Source organism: Piliocolobus tephrosceles, chromosome 21 (assembly GCF_002776525.5).
Source record: "Piliocolobus tephrosceles isolate RC106 chromosome 21, ASM277652v3, whole genome shotgun sequence".
Classification (NCBI taxonomy): domain Eukaryota; kingdom Metazoa; phylum Chordata; class Mammalia; order Primates; family Cercopithecidae; genus Piliocolobus; species Piliocolobus tephrosceles.
In genome coordinates, this window is record NC_045454.1 from 32,088,996 (window position 1) to 32,107,685 (window position 18,690).

Consider the following 18,690-nt stretch of genomic DNA (forward strand, 5'->3'; position numbering starts at 1 on the left):
GCTTTTATAAACAGTCTTACTTGGCAAACCCATTAAGCTGACTTTGTGGGTATTGTTGATAATCATTTTCCTAAAACAAAATTGTTTCAGTTTTTGAAATTAACTGGATTATCCCTAAAATAACTAAATGTAAACCAATTGAAGGTATTGAGAATGTTTTTACAGATGGGTCTAGTAATGGTAAAGCTTCTTATTCTGGCTCGAAAAGTAAAGTTTTCCAGATGCCCTATACTTCAGCTCAAAAAGCAGAGCTTGTAGCTGTAATTGAGGTATTGACTGCTTTTGATATGCCTATTAATGTGATTTCTGATTCTTCATACGTGGTTCATTCCACACAGTTATATGCCTATTAATGTGATTTCTGATTCTTCATACGTGGTTCATTCCACACAGTTAATTGAAAATGCTCAGTTACGATTTCATACAGATGAACAACTGATGACTTTATTTACCCAACTGCAAACAGCAGTTAGGAGTAGAATGCACCCTTTTTACATCACTAACATTAGGGCTCATACACCTCTTCCAGGACCTTTGACTGAAGGGAATCAAATGGCTGATCGCCTAGTTGCTAATGCAATATCTAATGCTAGATACTTTCACAACTTAACCCATGTTAATGCCTCTGGTCTCAAACGCAGATACAGCATTACCTGGAAAGAAGCTAAAGTTATTATCCAGCAATGCCCAACTTGCCAAACGGTACATTCCTCATCTTACAGGAGGAGTTAATCCTCGAGGATTGGAACCTAACTCTCTTTGGTAAATGGATGTCACACATGTTCCCTCACTTGGGAGACTAGCTTATGTACATGTATGTGTGGATACCTTTTGTCATTTTGTCTGGCCTACATGCCAATCAGGACAGTCTTCTGCCTGTGTTAAACATCACCTTTTGCAGTGCTTTGCAGTGATGGGCATTCCAGCTTCTATTAAAACAGATAATGCCCCAGGCTACACTAGCCAAGCTACAGCTACATTTTTCTCTATGTGGAATATTAAACACATTACTGGTATCCCATACAATTCTCAAGGACAAGCCATAGTGGAAAGAATGAATCTCTCCCTAACACAGCAGTTGCAGAAGCAGGGGGGGGAAATAGAGAATAGGGAACCCCACAGATGCAACTGAATCTAGCATTATTAATTTTAAATTTTTTGAGCCTGCCCAAAGGCCAGATGTTATCAGCAGCTGAACAGCATCTACAGAAACCAGCTGCAAAGACAGAAGCAGAACTGATTTGGTGGAGACAGTCGATAACAAAAAGTTGGGAAATAGGTAAAATAATAACTTGGGGTAGAGGTTATGCTTTTGTTCCTCCAGGCCAAAATCAATAGCTGATTTGGATACCATCAAGACACCTGAAACTTTTATCATGAGCCAGATGCCGAGGAAGAGATTCTGGGAGGATCCTGAGGACCCCCCGGTTCCAGCCATGTCGAGACTGATGCTGAGGAAGACCCCTACTATCACAAGCAACACCCGTTGAACACAGCCACCCACCTTGGGACAGATCAAGAAGCTGTCACAGATGGCAGAAGAAAACCTGAGTAAAGTGGGACAACCAGTCACAGTGAGTAATTTAGTGGTAGCTATGATAGCGGTTATCACCATTGTTGTGAGTATTCCTTCAACAAGGGCTGACACAGAGAAGAATTATACTTATTGGGCACATTTATCTATCTTGGCTGATAATAATGCTTGGATGTAATCACTCTATGACGCAGTTACACATGCTTTCTGATCTCAGTATTTACCATAATAAATCTGCTCCTATAATTGAGGAATACTGCCCTCAAAAACCTATTTGTAAACAAAATAGAACCTGACCAGAAAAAATGAACGTACTTCTTTAGAAAGAGTGCACTGCAGAACGGGCAGAGGTGCTGCACAACGATTCCTATGGAATCATTATTAACTGGTCCCCTAAGGGGATGTTTAGCTTAAATTGCACCTCTCAGTCTGTGTGCCATGGCGACACTATGTTCAGCTGATCTGAACAAAACGGTCAGATGGTAGAAATGATAAGAAGTACAGCAAGAGTTCCTATTATCTGGAACCATGGCGGTATAGTGGCACCTCAACCTCAAATTATATGGCCCACTGTAGGAGCTAAACACAAGGATTTGTGGAAACTATTAATAGTTCTTAATAAGATCAAAGTTTGGGAAAGAATAAAAAAGCATCCAGAAAGACACTCTACAGACTTATCTTTGAATATTGCAAAATTAAAAGAACAAATATTTAAAGCATCCCAGGCACACTTGGACCTTACTGCCAAGAACTACAGGGCTTAAAGGAGCTGCAGACAGATTAGCAGCTAGTAACCCATTAAAATGGAAAAAAACACTCAGAAGCTCTGTGAGTTCAATGATTGTGCTTTTAATCTGTGTTGATAGTCTGTAGTTATGGATCCTGACTCCTGTGCTTTTAATCTGTGTTGATAGTCTGTAGTTATGGATCCTGACTCCTGCGAGAAGTAGCTCACCATGACAAAGCTGCCTTTGCCTTTATCGATTTGCAAATCAAAGGGGGACATGTTGGGAACAGGCCCCCCAAAATCTGGCCATAAACTGGCCGCCAAACTGGCCATAAACAAAATCTCTGCAGCACTGTGACATGTTTATGATGGCCATAATGCCCACACTAAGGTTGTGGGTTTACCAGAATGAGGGCAAGGAACACCTGGCCTGCCCAGGGCAGAAAACCGGTTAAAGGCATTCTTAAACCACAAACAATAGCATGAGCAATCTGTGCCTCAAGGACACGCTCCTGCTGCAGATAACTAGTCAAACTCATCCCTTTATTTCAGCCCATCCCTTCATTTCCTATAAGGGATACTTTTAGTTAATCTAATATCTATAGAAACAAAGCTAATGACTGGCTTGCTGTTAATAAATACATGGGTAAATCTCTGTTCAGGTGAGACTGAAGGCTATGAGACCCTTGATTTCCCACTTCACACCTCTATATTTCTATGTCTGTGTCTTTAATTCCTCTAGCGCCTCTGGGTTGGGGTCTCCCCAGTCGAGCTGGTCTCAGCAGTATAAAATAGAAAAAAAAAAGTACGAATACATAGAAATTAAACGACACACCCTTCAGCATGCTGTTTTTCAAAATTTGAAATATTTTGAAGATGTCCATAATGCTCAATGTAATCTACAGATTTAATGCTATGTGAGATTGAGGGAGGAGAACTGCTTGAAACCAAAAGGCGGAGGATACAGTAAGCCGAGATTCAGCCACCGCACTCTAGCCTAGGTGAAAGAGTGAAACTCCATCTCAAAAAAAAAAAAAAGCCTGTAATCCCAGCACTTTGGGAGGCCAAGATGGGCAGATCACGAGGTCAGGAGATCGAGACCATCCTGGCTAACACGTTGAAACTCCGTCTCTACTAAAAAAAAAAGAAAAAAAAATACAGCCGGGCGCGGTGGCTCAAGCCTGTAATCCCAGCACTTTGGGAGGCTGAGACAGGCAGATCACCAGGTCAGGAGACCGGGGGGGCACCGGGAAAACCCCCTCTCCAAAAAAAAAAAAAAAAAATACAAAAAACTAGCCAGGCCACGTGGCGGGTGCCTATAGTCCCAGCTACTCGGGAGGCTGAGGCAGGAGAATGGCGTAAGCCCGGGAGGCGGAGCTTGCAGTGAGCTGAGATCCAGCCACTGCACTCCAGCCTGGGCCACAGAGCCGGCTCTGTCTCAAAAACAAACAAACAAACAAACAAACAAAATTACAATAGCACAGTTTTATTGCAAAAACATTTAACTTTTTTTTTTTTTTTTTGAGATGGAGTCTCACTCTGTCACCCTGGCTGGAGTGCAGTGGAGCAATCTCAGCTCACTGCAACCTCTGCATCCCAGGTTCAAGCAATTCTTCTACCTCAGCCTCCCAGTAGGTGGGACTACAGGCACGCGCCACCACACCCTACTCATTTTTTATATTTTAGTAGAGACGGGGTTTCACTTTGTTGCCCAGGCTGGTTGTGAACTCCTGAGCTCAGGCAATCTGCCTGCCTCAGCCTCCCAAAGTGTTGGGATTACAGGTGTAATCCAGTGCACCCAGCCTGCTTAACATTTTATAATTTGATTATAAACTATAATTCACAAAACACTCGTAAAAAAGAACAAAAAGACATTATACTTTCTGATTTCAAAACACATAAAAAGCTGCAATAACAAAAACAGTGTGATATTTACACAAAAATAAAAAGATGAAAGAACAGAGAGCCCAGAAATGAAGCCTTCTGTATGTGATTAGATGATCTTTTGCAAAGTTGCCATGAACGCACAATAGAGAAAAGATAATCTTCTCAAAAAATGTTAAAAACAACATTAACACTGATGAAATAAAGTTACATCATTTTTTAAAACTATATACAAAAAGTTTACAAAAAAAATACATAGACATGCGGCCAGGCGTGATGGCTCATGCCTGTAATCTCAGCACTTTGGGAGGCCAAGGTGGGTGGATCACCCGAAATCAGGAGTTCCAGACCAGCCTGACCAACATAGAGACTAACATGTATTTTTAGTCTCTACTAAAGACACAAAATTAGTTGGCTGTGGTTGTGCTTGCCTGCAATCCCAGCTACTTGGGAGGCTGAGGGAGGAGAATTGCTTGAACCTGGAAGACTGAAGTTGCCATGAGCTGAGATCGTGCCATTGCACTCCAGCCTGGGCAACAAGAATGAAACTCCATCTCAAAAACAAAAACAAAGCCAAAAAAACTTAGACATGAAAAAATAACAAATCTCTTAAAAAAACGAGATGATATGGGTCTTGGCACCATTTTCTTAGATATGATATTAAATGCATGAATTACAAAGAAAAAAACAGAAAAATGTAACTATACTATACTTGAAAATTTCTGCACATTAAAAAAAATATTCAATTGAGGGAAAATGCCTTCTAGGAAATAGGTGAAAATATTTGCAAATCATATGTGATAGGAGTTAATATTCATAATATATGAACAACTCTTAAAACTGAACAATAATGCTAAATTGATTTAGAAATGAGCAATTGAACAAAATTTTTATCAGAAAAGATACACATATAGAAAAAGAGCATTTGAAATGACACAGAACATTTCTCTACTTTGTACAGAAACACATGAAAATAACAGTGAAAAACAAAATTGCCTCACACCCATTACAATGGCCACTATAAATTTTTTAAGCACACCAAATCTGTTGATGATGCAATAAAAATGAAATCTATATTGTTAGTAGAAAACAAAGATATAGTCATTATTTTAAAATGTTATGTTTCTCAAATAATTAAAAATTGAATTATCAAATACAGCAATCCCATTTATGAATTTATAGTCAAAATATGAAACACAAAACCTGGAAGACCTATCAGAACATCCATGTTTATTGTACCCATATTCACAAAAGGCAAAGGGCTGAAGCAACTCAGATGTCTCTTGATTTATAAACACATCAAAAGTGTTGCATATATATATATATATATATACAATAAAATATTATTCAGTTTTAAAGAAGAAATTATCACATTTTACAATAAACTTTCCAAATGTCACCTATATGTCAGAAACGAAATGATGGATACCGTATGATTCCACTTATATAAGATATCTTAAGTAGTCAAACTTATAAAAACAGAAATTGGAAGGGTGTTTGTCAAGCCTGGGGAGAGGGTAAATGCGTTGTTGTTACTTAATGGGTACTGGGTTTTAGTTTCACAAGATGTAAAACTTTTAGAAGTCTTTTGCGTAACTATGTGAATATACTTAACATGCCTGAAATACACAGCTTTCTTTTGAGATAGGGTCTCACTCTGTCACCCAAGCCGAAGTGAAGTGGCACAATTAAGGGTCACTTCAGCCTCAAACTTCCAGGCTCAAGTAATCCTCCCCTCTCAATCTCCCAAGTAGCTGGAACCACCGGTGCACACCACCATGCCTGGCTACTTTTTAAAAATTTTTGTAAAGAGGGAATCTTCATATGTTGCCCAGGCTGGTTCATATGGTGCCCAGGCTGGTCTGAAACTTTTGGGCTCAAGTGATCTTCCTGTTTTGGACTCCCAAATTTCTGAAATTACACATATGAGCCACCCACATGTTGGGCCCTGAAATGTACACTTAAATAGATTTAAGATGCTAAATTTTATGTGTTTTTACAACAATTAATTTTCTAACCAAAAAACTGAAAAAAACAAAGAATTATAAATCTTTTCAAAAATTACCTTTGAATCACAGAAGTGTTTCTCTTACACAAAGGCAATATATATTCATGATTAAACAAATCATGAAAACAAGAAATGGTGAAAATATTTACATGACTACTCACTTAGACAAGATAAAACCGCTGAAAATCAGCTAAGAAAGAATATACACAAGAGGCAGCGCGCAGTGGCTCATGCCTGTAATCCCAGCACTTTGGGAGGCTGAGGTGGGCGGATCACGAGGTCAGGAGATCGAGACCATCCTGGCTAACATGGTGAAACCCCCCTCTCTACTAAAATACAAAAAATTAGCCAGATGTGGTTGCAGACGCCTGTAGTCCCAGTTACTTGGGAGGCTAAGGCAGGAGAATGGTGTGAACCCGAGAGGCAGAGATTGCAGTGAGCTGAGATTGTGCCACTGCACTCCAGCCTGGGCAACAGAGAGAGACTCCACCTCAAAAAAAAAAAAAAAAAGAAAGAATATATACAAGATAAGCCATAACCAATATTGGGGTCATATTTACAGATAAACACACATATATGATTGTGATAGACATATGGCAGATTTATCTTTTAATTAAACCTTACATCGACATAAAGTATACAGACAGAATTGCAAATTGACTAAAATTGTAATACATAAAACAACCAAAAACCATGATAAGCTGATATTAAGAAACCTACACTAAAACACCACTAATATGAAACTGCACAACAATAAGAGACATGTTTACTCTTACAATTTGGTATGCAACATTAATGTACCATTAAGAAAGAATTTGTCTGACTACAGTGTTTGACTGTAAGTGTGTACTCATCAAAGGCAGGTAGTTTGAATAACTGGCAGTAAAATTTCAGAGACTATGCAGTATAATTATAAATAAAATATTCTGATGTGAAACTTCTAACAAGCATTTAAAAGAAACGAGTGGCCGGGCGCGGTGGCTCACGTCTGTAATCCCAGCACTTTGGGAGGCCAAGGCGGGCGGATCACCTGAGGTCAGGAGTTCGAGACCAGCTCAGCCAATATGGTGAAACCCAGTCTCCACTAAAAACACAAAAAAATTAGCTGGGCGTGCTGGCAGGCACCTGTAATCCCAGCTACTCAGGAGGCTGAGGCAGGAGGATCGCTTGAACTAGGCAGAGGTTTTCATGAGCTGAGATCACACCATTGCACTCCACCCAGGTGACAGAGCAAGACTCCTGTCTCAAAAAAAAAAAAAAAAAAATGGGAATCACAACTACCCAAGCCTCTTGCAACAAGACAACTAAATGTGGACCCTAGTTCAGACCCAGCAGCCTTGCAACCAAGTTACAACCGCACTCCACTACAAACCCAGGGGGTATCCCAGAACCCTGGGGACCCAAGAAAAGATCTTTACCTCCTGAAATTAGTTTATGAAAACTTAAGGAGTTGTTTGCTGTTTCGAATTCACAGATACCAATAGTAAACTCTATTGTGTCCATTGTCAATGCTTCTATTTTAACATAGCACTGGAAGTATGTGGCAGAATAATGAAAAAAAAACTTTTTTTAAAGCCATTGAAACTGAAGACAAATAAGTAAAAAGTTGCTGTTTGAGGAATATATAATCTTACACATAAAAAACCACAGTACACTGAAATTTGTCTAAACTAATAAATACACTCAGTAAATTAACAAAATATAAAATTAACATAAATGTATGTTATTGTTCTATACACTTAAAACAAGCTATTGGATACAATAGAAATTTAAGAAATTTTATTAGGCCAGGCATGGTGGCTCACACTTGTAATCCCAGCACTTTGGGAGGCCAAGGCGGGTGGATCATGAGGTCAGGAGATCGAGACCATCCTGGCTAACACGGTGAAACCTTGTCTCTACTAAAAATACAAAAAAATTAGCCAGGCATGGTGGCTGGCGCCTGTAGTCCCAGCTACTCGAGCAGCTCAGGCAGGAGAATGGCAAGAACCCAGGAGGCAGAGCTTGCAGTGAGCAGAGATCACACCACTGCACTCCAGCCTGGGTGACAGAGTGAGACTCCATCTCAGAAAAAAAAAAAATTTTTTTTTAAATTTAATTTTTTTGTTTTTGAGACACAGTCTTGCTCTGTGGCCCAGGCTGGAGTGTAATACAGTGATCTCGGCTCACTACAACCTCTGCCTCCCTGGTAAAAGTGATTCCCCTGGTTCAGCCTCCTGAGTAGCTGGGATTACAAGTGCTCACCGCCACACCCAACTAATTATTTACATTTTCAGTAGAGACAGGATTTCACCATATTGGCAAGACTGGTCTCAAACTCCTGAACTCAAGTGATCCACCTGCCTCAGCCTCCCAAACTGCTGGGATTACAGGCCCCAGCCTCCATGCCAACCAAGAAAACAATCTTTTTAAAAATATAAATAAAATAATTAATTTCTGAGAACAAATTTAACCCAAGAGACAAAAAATCTTAACAATGAAAGATATAAATCAATAAAAGAAACTAGGGAAGACACAAATAAATTTAAAAATATTTCATATTTATGGATTGAAAAAATAAATACTGTTAAAGTACCATATTCTCTAAAGTAATCTATAGATTCAGCAAACTTCCTATCAAAATTCCAGTAGCATTTTTTCTTATAGTAATGAAAACTACAATTCTAAAATTTACAAAAAACTACAATAAACTTCGAATAGCCAAATTAATTATGAGAAAAAAAACAGAGGGACATCATACTTTATAATTTCAAACTATATTTCAAGAATATACTAACAAGAATAGGTTGAAATGTTCAGGAAATTAACATAAAAACCAATAGAACAGAGACCACTACCCTCACATATTTTAGAAATGATGCAAAAAGAGAACTAACAAAATAGTTTAACATAAGTTTCTCAAAATCATGCAGATGCAGATATTTGTATGTTTCCCAAAACAATGGAAAAGCAGTCAGATGGTGCAGTCTCTTATATGCCATGAAGAGGATTTTTGCTCTCACTGTAAACTTAAAGGAGTATCAATGAAGAGAAAGCAGAATCCTTAGAGAATTTAAAAGCATAAGACAGAAGATGGCCCTATGTGAGAATAACAACAACAACAAAAATATATATACCTCAGGCTTCCGAGAAACTCTTTGCTTTGGAACACAGCTTCCCAAATCAGCAGGACAGATTTGATGATGGTATTATATTCACTTGATAACTATTTTCTTTTCTTTTTGTTTTTTTGAGATGAAGTCTTACTTTTGTCCCCTAGGCTGGAGTGCAGTGGTGTGATCTCGGCTCACTGCAACCTCTTTCTCCCAGTTCAAGCAATTCTCTTGCCTTAGCCTCCTGAGAAGCTGGGATTACAGGCACTTGCCACCACGCCTGGCTAATTTTTCTATTTTTAGTAGAGACAGAGTTTACACCATGTTGGTGTAAAACAGTCTGGTCTCGAACTCCTGAGCTCAGGTGATCCACCGGCCTCAGCCTCCCAAAGTGCTGGGATTACAGGCGTGAGCCACTGCGCCCGGCAGGGACTAGCTTTTTTTTTTAATCTTTCAATCTTTCATCTATGTCAACTGTTTCATTCACTCTCACCTACCTGGGGGTTTCACTACCATACTGTGTCTCTTCATATTCCAGGGATCTTTTCCTTGCTCCAGACAGGTGATCAGATTTGGCTTAGAGACAGCAATACCTGCTTTATTAAAAATAAATAACATGCCGGGCGCGGTGGCTCAAGCCTGTAATCCCAGCACTTTGGGAGGCCGAGACGGGTGGATCACGAGGTTGGGAGATCGAGACCATCCTGGCTAACATGGTGAAACCCCGTCTCTACTAAAAAATACAAAAAACTAGCCGGGCGAGGTGGCGGGCGCCTCTAGTCCCAGCTACTCGGAGGCTGAGGCAGGAGAATGGCATAAACCCGGGAGGCGGAGCTTGCAGTGAGCTGAGAACTGGCCACTGCACTCCAGCCTGGGAGACAGAGCAAGACTCCATTTCAAAAAATAAATAAATAAATAAACAAATAAATAAATAAGTAAATAAATAAATAAATAACATGAATCTTGCCCGTATTCTCTAATTGCCTACCTAGTACCATGCTTAATAAAGAGGATGTAATAGAATATTCTAGAAAATTTATCCCAAAATAATATTTAATGACAGAAAGTTCTTAATATTTAGAAAATATTTTAAATTTGTAGGTGCTTAATTTCACCACCCAGTATTCATGGATAAACAATTAGTGGTGGCATATAGATTTTAACATATGGGCAACAATATTTTATACCACTAAATTTCTGAAATTCTCACTACTCTAGAGTGAAGGATACAGACCAGCTCAGAAATGTAAAAAGATCAGGCCAAGATAAAACATCCTGAAGAATTTTTTTTTTTTACACGGACAATTCCTCAAGATTTTTTTAAAACAGGCATCAGAAACTCATTTATGAAAAGCATAAATTATCAAAAATTATTCTACAAAAACAGAGAAATGAAAACTTTACGGTATATAAGGAATTGCGTATTAAAGTTATTCTCACCCAAGACCAGGTTTCTGTAGTTTTCTAACATTACTTTCCTATACAAATCTTGCTGAGTAGTGTCCAGGCACTGCCACTCCTCCAGAGAGAATTCTATGGCCTCATCCCTAAATGTCAACGGCCCCTGAAACAAACACACACACACACGCATGCACACGTGCACACAAACACACATATTTACACGTGGGCAAAATTTATCATTTGAGTTACCGTTAAATGAGAGAATAAAAAAGCTTGGTTCTGATTTACAGGAATGACTGAAGTTATCCAACAATTTTCAACACAGAAATATTCTCTAATGTATTCTCTGAGGAATGAGAATGGTATAAGATCTACAACACCAGTGTATATATACTTTTATGAATACTAAAGTATAAAACTAAATGCATAAACACAAAAATGTACTTTTATAGTGCTATATTTGCCACACAAAGAACGAGTTGTGTATATTTTTCAGACACAAAAGATGTTGAGTTAGAAGGCACCTCTCAAGTTTTAATGTGAACAATAAACTGAAGATCTTGTGCACAATTTTTTTTTCCAGAAGATCTGAAATAAACTCTGCTTTCTGAATTTCTAACAAGCTCACTAGTAATGCCACATGTGTTTGGCCCAGAAAGAATATTTTGCCAAATATCCCGTGAGTGGAAGAACCTATGTTTTACTCAATTTTTCTGCCCTGTAAACAAAGACAAGAGTCTTCATTTTCCAAAGACAGATATATGCAAGGAAAACCTAAGAAAGAAAGGCAGCTGCCGGATTAAATGTGATGGTTTATGCACAGCTCTTCTTTAGCTACATAAAGATACTTAATAATGAAGAGAAAAATAATGAACTCTATAGTGAAATAAGTATTTCAGAGAGCTCTTTAAGTACATTTTAAAATCAACTGCATTAGGACAAATGTTTATGATGTGCTGATGCGATGCACACAGAACACATCATCACTGCTGAGATACTGCCTCTCAAAAAGTAAATTCTAGTCTGAATTTAACCATACAGAAAAGTCAGTATTATGTGGAGTTCAAGATGCAGATATCTTCTATGTTCTGTAATTTTTAGTAACATTTTAAAGTAGTCTTTCTTTAGCACCCGAGAGAGCGGGTATCTCTCAATAACTTTTTTTCCAGAATTTTCAGGGTAATAAACGCCATCCTGTTTAAATAAGCATTTTCTTAATCCTGTTCTGTACAGAGTTAATGGAGAAAACAGATGAAGTCACAAGACTACATGTTATTTATCTTTACTAAGGACCCCAGCTTTCCGCCAATGGGAATCTTGAATATCTACATTTTCCCATGTTCAACGGCAACAAAGGGAACATTTTAAATAGTGCAGACTATAAATTCATTTTAAGAATTTTGCATGGCATATAAGAAGTCATGATTTAGAGAGTGTAGAGAAGGTTCTGGGATATAGGAGAGAAACATTTTGCAGAGACCCTTGACTATCACAAGAATTTTAAAAAGTCGTTAAACTCATTAGGGGAAAAGAAACACAAGTAGAGAAGTAAAGGTTTACAAGGACTAAATGCATGGCATTCCAAGAGGCAGAGTGGACACAGATCTTCATCTGAGACATATTTAGCTGAAAAAAAAAAAAAGCCATTTTTCCTCTTTTGCCTTCTTTGGAAATCCTTTTCAGATGACATTCTCTGGAGAAGTTACACCTGCATCTTGAGAAAATTCCTGTAAAGAAGTCAGCACCACCCATTTATCTGCTAGCCTCACAACTACAGAAAAAAGAACTAAGACCTGCAGAAAAAGCCCACCCATTTCTGTCCTTTATAACAGCAGAGATTCAGGAACAACGAGCTGCTCAATGAATATAAAAATATGTTTCTCTATTTCTGTCTTCATGTGCCTGCCCTTGCCACAAACACCAGCAATTTCTGCTATGGTGATGAAAATATGGGTCACACTGACCTCTTCCTATCAAAACCAAATAGAACAGTTCCTGTGACTACCTTTTAGTGCAAAGGTGAAACTTAACTCTCACGAATGTATCTTGAACCCCACCCACTTGATTTTGTCCTTACCTTAGAGTCACATGAGAAACAATTAAAACAACATGAATACTTTCACCTAGAACAATCACAGAACCTGGGGAGATGGCACAAGTAAAGAGATGTCTGCAAATTGGCCATGTGATCCTAATGAGAAGCCTGGGCTGATAGTCACTTAGCTAAGCATTGCCTCTCAAGCTTTAATGAACTCAAAAATCACTTGGTAATGTTGGTCCCACTTTATGTAATGTGATTCTGCAGGTTTAGAAAGGGTCCATGAATGGGTGTTCCAAACAAGTCCCCTGTCAAAGTCAATGTTGCTATGTTGCTTCACCTGGGCTTATCATTAGCATTAGAGAAAGCAGGCACAGCAGAGAGCCCCTTACATTCAGCACTCTTGTGCAGGTACTATGTGCTCAAGAGTGCGATACAGAGCACGGTGCTGGGAATAACACATTTTGTGATTAAATCCTAATAAGACCTTCGAAGTTCATACTAAGTGTTCAATAAATCTCAGGATTTAGATAAAGGGCCCAGAATTAGTATTTCTTCCTCTGTTTCTCTGTCATTGATTTTCTTAAAAACATATAAACTAAAAACTAAATATAGACAGATGAAGATATATAAAAAATATAGACAGAAAGAGTTTAATGTGGTTTAGAGAATTTTTTCTGTTTATATATACTTGTTTGTGACTTGTATAGCAACTACTGGATCTGCAGGAATAGAAAACAAGTTGCTAAATGGAATGTTTCTGTAAGCACTGGTTTTACTACAAAATTTAAAAATTAAGATCTTAAAATGTATAGTTTATTTTTCTTATGTATCTACTTTCGGGTTTCAGGATATTGTGAGCACCAGCTCTAGAAAGTCAGCAGGATTTACCAGCCAAAACGTGAATCTCTATAAATCAGTTTTGTAAGGAAAGACTCCAGAGTGGGGACAGAGCTAAAAAGGCCTCCAAAAAAAGTGAATCTGATCAGAACTGGGGCAGGGAGAAGATCCTAGACTGAATTTGTTCTCTATGCCACTGGGGTATTTCCAGTTCTGTTTTTCCTAAGCTTACCTAAGAAAAACTTAAATCCCAGAGTTTATGTAACTTTAATCTATTTTTGCCACTGCTCTCTCAATTTTATAACATACACTAATAAGCAATTTAAATGAATCTTTTAAAGTTTTCTAGGATAATTTTATTAGAAGATAAATATGTATTCTTAGAAAAGTAAAATAAACACAAATAATAACACCTCTTCAGTTCATAAATATTCCTTCAGGTGATAACATCAGAAGTCACAGCAATATTTTTAAAAAGTGGCCCAAGTTGTTGTTGTTGTTTTTTTTTCCCAAACATCCATTCATTCTACCAACCATATAATGCTAATTCAACCATGTATTCAGTTGCTAGTCTAGACTAAAAGTTCCTGGATGGTAGGGACCATGACTGCTTCATCTATTTTTTGAATGATAATATGAAATGGAAGCAATTAGTTTATTTGAGTTGCCAGACCTCCTCTGTCTTTCACCCAACTACCAGAAAACTTGATAAACTTTAATTTGGGCACCAACCAAAGTTATCTCTTATGAGGGAGAAAAAAACACAGAATGACTCCTTTCTCTTACACTGAGACACAAGCAGAATTAATCACTCTTGTCAGCCTGACACAATTCTGTCCCTGACATCCTCAAATGTCTTAAAGAAACCTAGGTGATTGTGAGAGGATTCCCAATGACTCAAGGCTGATGGCCCAGTGATAAGCCGAACTGGAGAAACTCAGGCTGATTCTAAATAGAAAATGGAACTGCTTTGGTGGAGCTCCAGAATCTGGACAACCTATCCTGATTTGCTAGCTTTTGGGTAAGAAGGACAAGAATACTCTACTCCATAATTACAATTTACAGGTAGGTATAGTTGTGGTCATGGCTCTGGATACTTTGTAGCCTTGATCTCTCACTCCTAAGATGCTTGTTTACACTTATAGATTCTGTCATGAGATTCTATTTACACCTGAGCCTCTCACATAACTGTAGCAGGTCACCAAACAAGATCTAAAAAGCTTAAAGAGCCACACTCTCAAAGGGGGAATTTAAGATTTCTACACTGACATCTCACAATGCAGAAAATATATTTTGTTGGTTTTCATTACATTCTCAATCGAAAGTCTGGCCCTGTCTTGTAAATCCCAGGCAGAGGCCTGACCCTATGTGCAGATTCTAGGTGGGATTAACCTGACTCTGCATCCTTGGGTGTTACAGCAAGCAGAGTACAATCAAAGGAGAGATCCCTTCATAGAGGTTCCTCTAGCACATTCTAAGTAATATGTCTATCTAAAAGGAAAAAAAACTGAGGAAATATGAATTAGAAAGTTCGCTGGGCCAAGCTTGAGGATTGTAACCTTGGAGCAATGATACATCCTCCAAAGACTGAACAAATAAGAAATTGAATCCCTGAAGAGACCAATAACAAGCTCCAAAACTGAATTAGTAACAAATAGCCGGTCAGGGCCGGGTGCGGTGGCTCATGAGGTCAGATTGAGACCATCCTGGCTAACACGGTGAAACCCCATCTCTACTGAAAACACAAAAAACTAGCCGGGCATGAAGGCGGGCGCCTGTAGTCCCAGCTACTCGGGAGGCTGAGGCAGGAGAATGGGATGAATCCATAAGGCAGAGGTTGCAGTGAGCTGAGATTGTGGCACTGCACTGTAGCCTGGGCGACAGAGTGAGACTCCATCTCAAAAAATAAATAAATAAATAAATAGCTGGCGGGGCATGGTGGCTCAGCCTGTAATCCCAGCACTTTGGGAGGCCGAGGCGAGTAGATCACGAGGTCAGAAGTTCAAGAGTAGCGAACAGCCTGGTCAACATGGTGAAACCTCATCTCTACTAAAAATACAAAAATTAGCTGGGTGTGGTGGTCCACACTTATAATCCCAGCTACTCAGGTGGCTGAAGCAGAGAATTGCTTGAACTCGGGAGGTGGAGGCTGCAGTGAACTGAGATTGTGCCACTGCACTCCAGCCTGGGCAACAGAGTGAGACTCTGTCTCAAAAAGTAAAATAAAACAAAATTAAATAAATACATAAATAGCCTACCCACCAAAAATAAAACAAAGAACCAGACAAATTTACAGCTGAATTCTACCAGATGTAAAATAAGAGCCCGTACCACTTCTACTAATATTATTTCAAAATACTGAGAAAAAGGGACTTCTTTCCAACTCATTATATAAAAATAGCATTATTCTGATATGAAAATTTGGCAAATATAAAACAAAAAAATAGAAAACTTGAGGCCAATATTTTTCATGAACATTGATGAAAATATCCTCAACAAAATACTGGCAAACCAAATCCAGGAGAACATCAAAAAGCTAATCCACTGTGATCAACTTGGCTGTATCTCTGAAATAAAAGGTTGGTTCAACATACAATTAATAAATGTTACTCTTCAAGTAAACAGAACTAAAGACAAAAACCACAAGGTTATTTCAGTAGATGTTAAAAAAGTTTGCAATAAAATTTACCATCCTTCATGTTTAAAACTTTCAAAAAACTAGGCATTGGAGGTACCTACATCAAAATAATGAGTCATCTAAGTATGACAAACTTACAGTCAACATAGAAAATGAACACAAGCTGGAAGCATTCCTTCATGAAAACTGGCACAAGACAAGAATGCTTTTTCTCAAAACTCTTATTCAACACAGAATTGAAAGTCTTGGCCAGAATAATCAGGGAAGAGACAGAAATAAAAGGCATTCAAACAGGAAGAGAGGAAGTCAAACTATTCCTGTGTGCAGATGACAAGATTCTGTATCTTCAAAATCCTACAGTCTCAGCAGAAAAGTTATTTAAACTGATAAACAACTTCAGCAAAGTTTCAGGATACTAAATCAGTAGCATCCCTGATGTACAGTAACAACTACATGGCTAGTATGACCCTCCCTGTCCCCTTTTATCTTAGCCTTAACTGCATCTGCCTGTAGCTTTCCAGGACTCTGTAGCTTCTGTCAGCAGAAAGGATTCTTCTATGACTGGAGTGAGCAGGCTGGAATTTCTGCAGGGGAGGCTCTCCAGGAAAAAAAACTAACTAGGCCTTTCATAAACTCCTTTTGCAGGCTCAATATTAGCCTTAGCTCTGAGTCACTGGGCTCAAACTTTAATTTTCATGTTAGAGTTACTCACTTGGTTTTTGAAATTAAGTATTTAAAAAAATTCAGCAAAATTACTGAAACACAGTGTTCATATAAGGGAAAAAAATTTCTAAAGTGCTTACTTTTTTTTTTTTTTTTTTTTTTTTTTTTTTTTTCTGTCGCCACGCTGGAGTACAGTGGTGCGATCTTGGCTCACTACAACCTCAACCTCTTAGGTTCAGGTCTCAGCCTCCCGAGTAGCACTACAGGTGCATGCCACCATGCCCAGCTAATTTTTGTATTTTTAGTAGACACGGGGTTTCACCATGTTGGTCAGGATGGTCTTGATCTCTTGACTTCGTGATGTACTTGCCTGGGCCTCCCAAAGTGCTGTGATTACAGGCGTTAGCCACTGCGCCCCGCTAAGGTGCTTATACTGTATACCTTAATAAGAAAAGGCCGGGAGCGGTGGCTCAAGCCTGTAATCCCAGCACTTTGGGAGGCCGAGACGGGTGGATCACAAGGTCAGGAGATCGAGACCATCCTGACTAACACGGTGAAACGCCGTCTCTACTAAAAAACACAAAAAACTAGCCGGGCGAAGTGGCGGGCGCCTGTAGTCCCAGCTACTTGGGAGGCTGAGGCAGGAGAATGGCGTAAACCCCAGAGGCGGAGCTTGCAGTGAGCTGAGATCCAGCCACTGCACTCCAGCCTGAGCGACAGAGCAAGGCTCCGTCTCAAAAAAAAAAAAAAAAGAAAAGAAAGAAAAGCAAAAGTACCTATTTCTTTTGGAAAATAAATGTCTTATTCTATTAATTCCATTAAAAATCATGCAGTAAACAATGAGTCATATGAAAACACTTCTAGGCAGTACCAAGTTTCGTCTCATACTTAGCATGAAACTCACAAATCAAGAAAACAGGATTTGAACAGAGATATTCACTGTCAAAAATTTACCTTGCAAAAAAAAGGAACTGATGTTTTTATGAATCTATGTAACCAATCAATTATCTACCACAATTTATCATGGAAATGTATTCATTTTCTACAGCAAAAATGAAATAGAGATTTTTTCCTCTTCTTTTTCTTGGCAGCATTCTAAAAGCTAAGCCTTGAAATTCTGTTTGAAATTACCCAGTTATAAAAAAAACACACCTGAGAAAATTCGTAAACTCACTCTGGGAAAGGAAAAGGTATGTGAGAATTTTTAACAAATGATATATATGATTAGATACTAATTTTTTGAAACCCACATCTTTCATGTCTTTTGTAAATATTTTTCTACCTTTCAAGCCCTACTATAAAAACTCAGGTTAAAATAAGTGAACAAATCCCTTCAAGGTGACAAATCCATGAGTGGAAGTGCTGGTTAAATAACAGATGTGGGTCGGGTGCGGTGGCTCATGCCACCCAGCACTTTGGGAAGCCAAGGCGGATGGAAGTCAGGAGATTGAGACCAGTCTGGCTAACACAGTGAAACCCTCTCTACTAAAATTACAAAAAATTAGCCGGACGTGGTGGTGGGCGCCTGTCGTCCCAGCGACTCGGGAGGCTGAGGCAGGAGAATGGCTTGAACCTGGGAGGTGGAGCTTGCAGTGAGCCGACATCAGGCCACAGCACTCCAGCCTGGGCGACAGTGAGACTATGTCCCCCCCAAAAAAATAAAATAAAATAAATAATAAACAAATAACAGATGTGTCTGACTCATGTTTCAAATAAGGCCATTCAATCACTTGAGAGATTCTTCCACCCACTCCTGCTCACTTGTGTGCTCAAGAACCACCCATCCAGAAGACACTGCACTATTTCTCGGTGACTGTCCCACTTGCATTTTACTTGGCAGGCTCTTTTTTTTTTTTTTTTTTTTT

At 38.8% G+C, this 18,690-nt stretch overlaps 1 protein-coding gene across 2 annotated transcripts in view; it reads right to left on the reverse strand.

The window, feature by feature from the left end:
* The window catches only part of LOC111524827 (zinc finger protein 430-like), a 137,147-nt gene that overhangs the window by 11,460 nt on the left and 106,997 nt on the right, over positions 1 to 18,690 (reverse strand). The window contains exons 2-4 of one of the 2 annotated variants that reach the window (XM_031934905.1): positions 10,686 to 10,809; positions 9,743 to 9,841; positions 6,734 to 8,054 (exon numbers count right to left, since the gene is read on the reverse strand). In XM_031934905.1, the coding sequence (XP_031790765.1) occupies positions 7,999 to 8,054; positions 9,743 to 9,841; positions 10,686 to 10,809 (279 nt within the window). In that variant the 3' untranslated portion in view covers positions 6,734 to 7,998. Of the gene's footprint in view, positions 1 to 6,733; positions 8,055 to 9,742; positions 9,842 to 10,685; positions 10,810 to 18,690 lie in introns of those variants that run through there. The other variant, XM_023190121.3, reaches the window with a different exon arrangement.